General features: G+C 36.6%; 1 protein-coding gene across 1 annotated transcript in view; it reads left to right on the forward strand.

The window, feature by feature from the left end:
- The window catches only part of LOC117113835, a 9,378-nt gene extending 6,975 nt beyond the window's left edge, over window positions 1-2,403 (forward strand). Inside the window, exons 2-5 of the mRNA XM_033257282.1 lie at window positions 126-304; window positions 443-609; window positions 1,659-1,834; window positions 1,975-2,403. Of these exons, the coding sequence (XP_033113173.1) occupies window positions 126-304; window positions 443-609; window positions 1,659-1,834; window positions 1,975-2,027 (575 nt within the window). The 3' untranslated portion in view covers window positions 2,028-2,403. The remainder of the gene's footprint in view (window positions 1-125; window positions 305-442; window positions 610-1,658; window positions 1,835-1,974) is intronic.
- Window positions 2,404-2,763: the final 360 nt, after the last annotated feature.

Below are 2,763 nucleotides of genomic sequence, written 5' to 3' on the forward strand. Positions count from 1 at the left end.
ATATAAGGGATTACAATCTATTAACAAGATTAGTTCCATAATTCTTTGTGCTTATTTTCTGGACGCATATTCGGTTAGGGAGTGCCTTCATTAAGCCCGTTATGAATCTCAATTAATTTCCACAGATTGGGAAGTTGTATTCAGAGGAAACGCAGGGGTTGCTAGTCCTAACCTGCTAAATTTGTGGAAAGGTGCAACGACGTTAAATGATGATGTTGCTGGTGCAAAGAAAGTGGACGGCACTTTTTCTGCTCCTTACAAAAGTTCATTGGTGGAAAATTGGGGTGCCCTGGACATCAAGAAGGTAACTTGTGTAACTTGTTCTCTCAGGGAGTATCTTTGAGGATAAATAAGTAATTCAGAATTAAAGTTTTCTTCTTTAAACTTTCAATGACGCAGGTATTTAGAACACTCTCTAACCAACCGGTCTATTTATTCGAAGGTGAAATTTGCTTTCTATGACGACGGCGAAGAAGTTATGACATTGATATTTAACGGTGTCAGGAGTAATAAGATGAACTGGTTTAGCAGGGCTCGCTTGTTGCAGACACCTTACCCAGACATGCTTACAGCTACCTTTAATCACTTTGCTGTCGATCCTTCTGTTGGGTAAATCTTTACATCTTTATTCATGTATTTTATGTATTTGCTGATTAACATACATACAAGACGTACTAGTCTATCTATTTTCAAAACTTTAATTGTTTGACGAATGTTTACGTTTTTACAGGAATATTCTTGCCCTCTAGGCTGTTGAACGGTTTTGTGAGGTCTGCGGATATTTTATTATTTCGAACATTTCTGGTTTTACCATGGCGGCTTATTGCATAAATTTGGCTGTTACCTTGGTAACATCGACCAAGTTTGTGAAAAATACAAATTTATTTTGCTCTTTAACGGTATTACTAGATTTTTGGTGGCCTATAATAAAACATAGGCCTATGTTAGGCTTAATATGTTAGCCTGATAATTATCGCACTTCATGCAAACAAGACCTCTAAGAGCTTCACTTCATCATCCCCGATCACGGATCAGGCACAATGGCACACTCCCAGCGTAGAATTCCTTGATGTTGAAGCTAGGTGTAAATCAGCGCAATTTCTGTTTGTACCTACCAGGTTCCCACTCCGGGGTGGAGAGATACAAACCCGTAAGTAAAGTGCCTTACCCAAGGACACGAGAAAAATTCACAGTGAGGAATTGAACCTACCTCCAATTGAGAAGCATATAACCCTATCAATCATTTAGCCGTTATAGTTGTGAATAATTTCTAGTATTATATTTCACATTAATGTAACTAAATAAAGTGAACAGTATTAGAACACATTGTTTTTCATTAGCAAAAGCTCCAGATTTCCGAGAATCAAAGAAAATAATCTAATCGCCCATCATACACGGCCTGCGTATTATTCGGTATTTAGGCACATGGTGAAAAATAATAGAATCGCCCATCATGTGTTTTGTTCGGTATACAAACACTGGGCGGAGGTATGCATTCTATGGAGCGATTGCTCTATTTCAAGTTGTTTCCGTTTTTCTCAGTTAAATTCAGGGCGATTCCGGTCCTACCTTCTGTTTGGAAAGAGGGGTGCTTCACCGTTTGTTCTCTTTTAGGGCCAACTCATAACGACAGCACTTTTTAAAATTATATTTTGCAGCACTTGTCCCATCTGTCGTATGTGGTACATAAGCAAGAATCACGGTGGATGTGCCGTTGACAATGGCTGGGTAGCTGTTACAAGCCTTAAGGTATGCATATGGGACAGGGTACAGGGTGACCCAGCACCTCGCTTCCTCTATTCCTCCACGGACGGTGTCATCAATTGGCAATCGGGTAAGCGCATATCTTGTTTATCGTAAAAACAACATTATTATATTTATTTTTTGATATTTTTCTCGACTTTTTGCGTGGCAGTATATATTTAATCAAATAAAAATCAATAACAAATAATTATTTGTAATTTGTGTTTTCAGAGCCTCCTGCCAAAGCCAGTGTGATGGCAATTTCTATTCAAACAGGTGTTTAGTGTGCATTGCCCACACTTTAACCAATGAAACATGTTGAAGAAGATGGCGGAGACTGTCATTGTAATTCTGAGTCTACTAATCTGCCTAAATAATCAAATCTTACATTTTATTAACTTTCATTAAAATTAAATATCTCATGTGTCTATATATTTAACTAAACAGCTGAATTACATGAACCTAAAAGAGTAGTAAATTTTCGTTAAATTTAAACTTACGATATTAATGTGACTCGCTTAGAGGCCTTGTTTGCATTAAGCGCTATATAAGTCTGATATATTATTATTATTATTATTATTATTATTATTATTATAAATAATAATATAACTAAATACTTCTTATATTACTCAGCTGACTATACATTGTGTTGTATAAGTAGATTACTTGATTAAATTGTTTGTCTTAGTTGATTAAAGATTTTTCTCACATGTATTTTATGTCAACTAACGCAGAACCTGTTCAATGATTATTATAAATATTGTAAAGCTTTGAAATAAATATTAGTAGGCAGGCCACTAGGGTCATTCTCCTCTCCTTTGGACAGGTCTGGACCCCCGTCATACGACACCACAATAAAGTTGTTTGACATAAATGTTAATTTGCCTATCTAAATTATTATTTGGGCCATACTAAAAACAACTATCTCCGTGAACCAACCCTATCAGGGATTTTTTATTTCTGAACCCTGACCAAGGGTCCATTCGGCCCTTTAGTTCGGACCCCTCTGTTGGACGTAAC

This window comes from Anneissia japonica, unplaced genomic scaffold, assembly GCF_011630105.1.
Source record: "Anneissia japonica isolate Jap-2015-1 unplaced genomic scaffold, ASM1163010v1 scaffold694_len1028156_cov167, whole genome shotgun sequence".
Lineage (NCBI taxonomy): Eukaryota > Metazoa > Echinodermata > Crinoidea > Comatulida > Comatulidae > Anneissia > Anneissia japonica.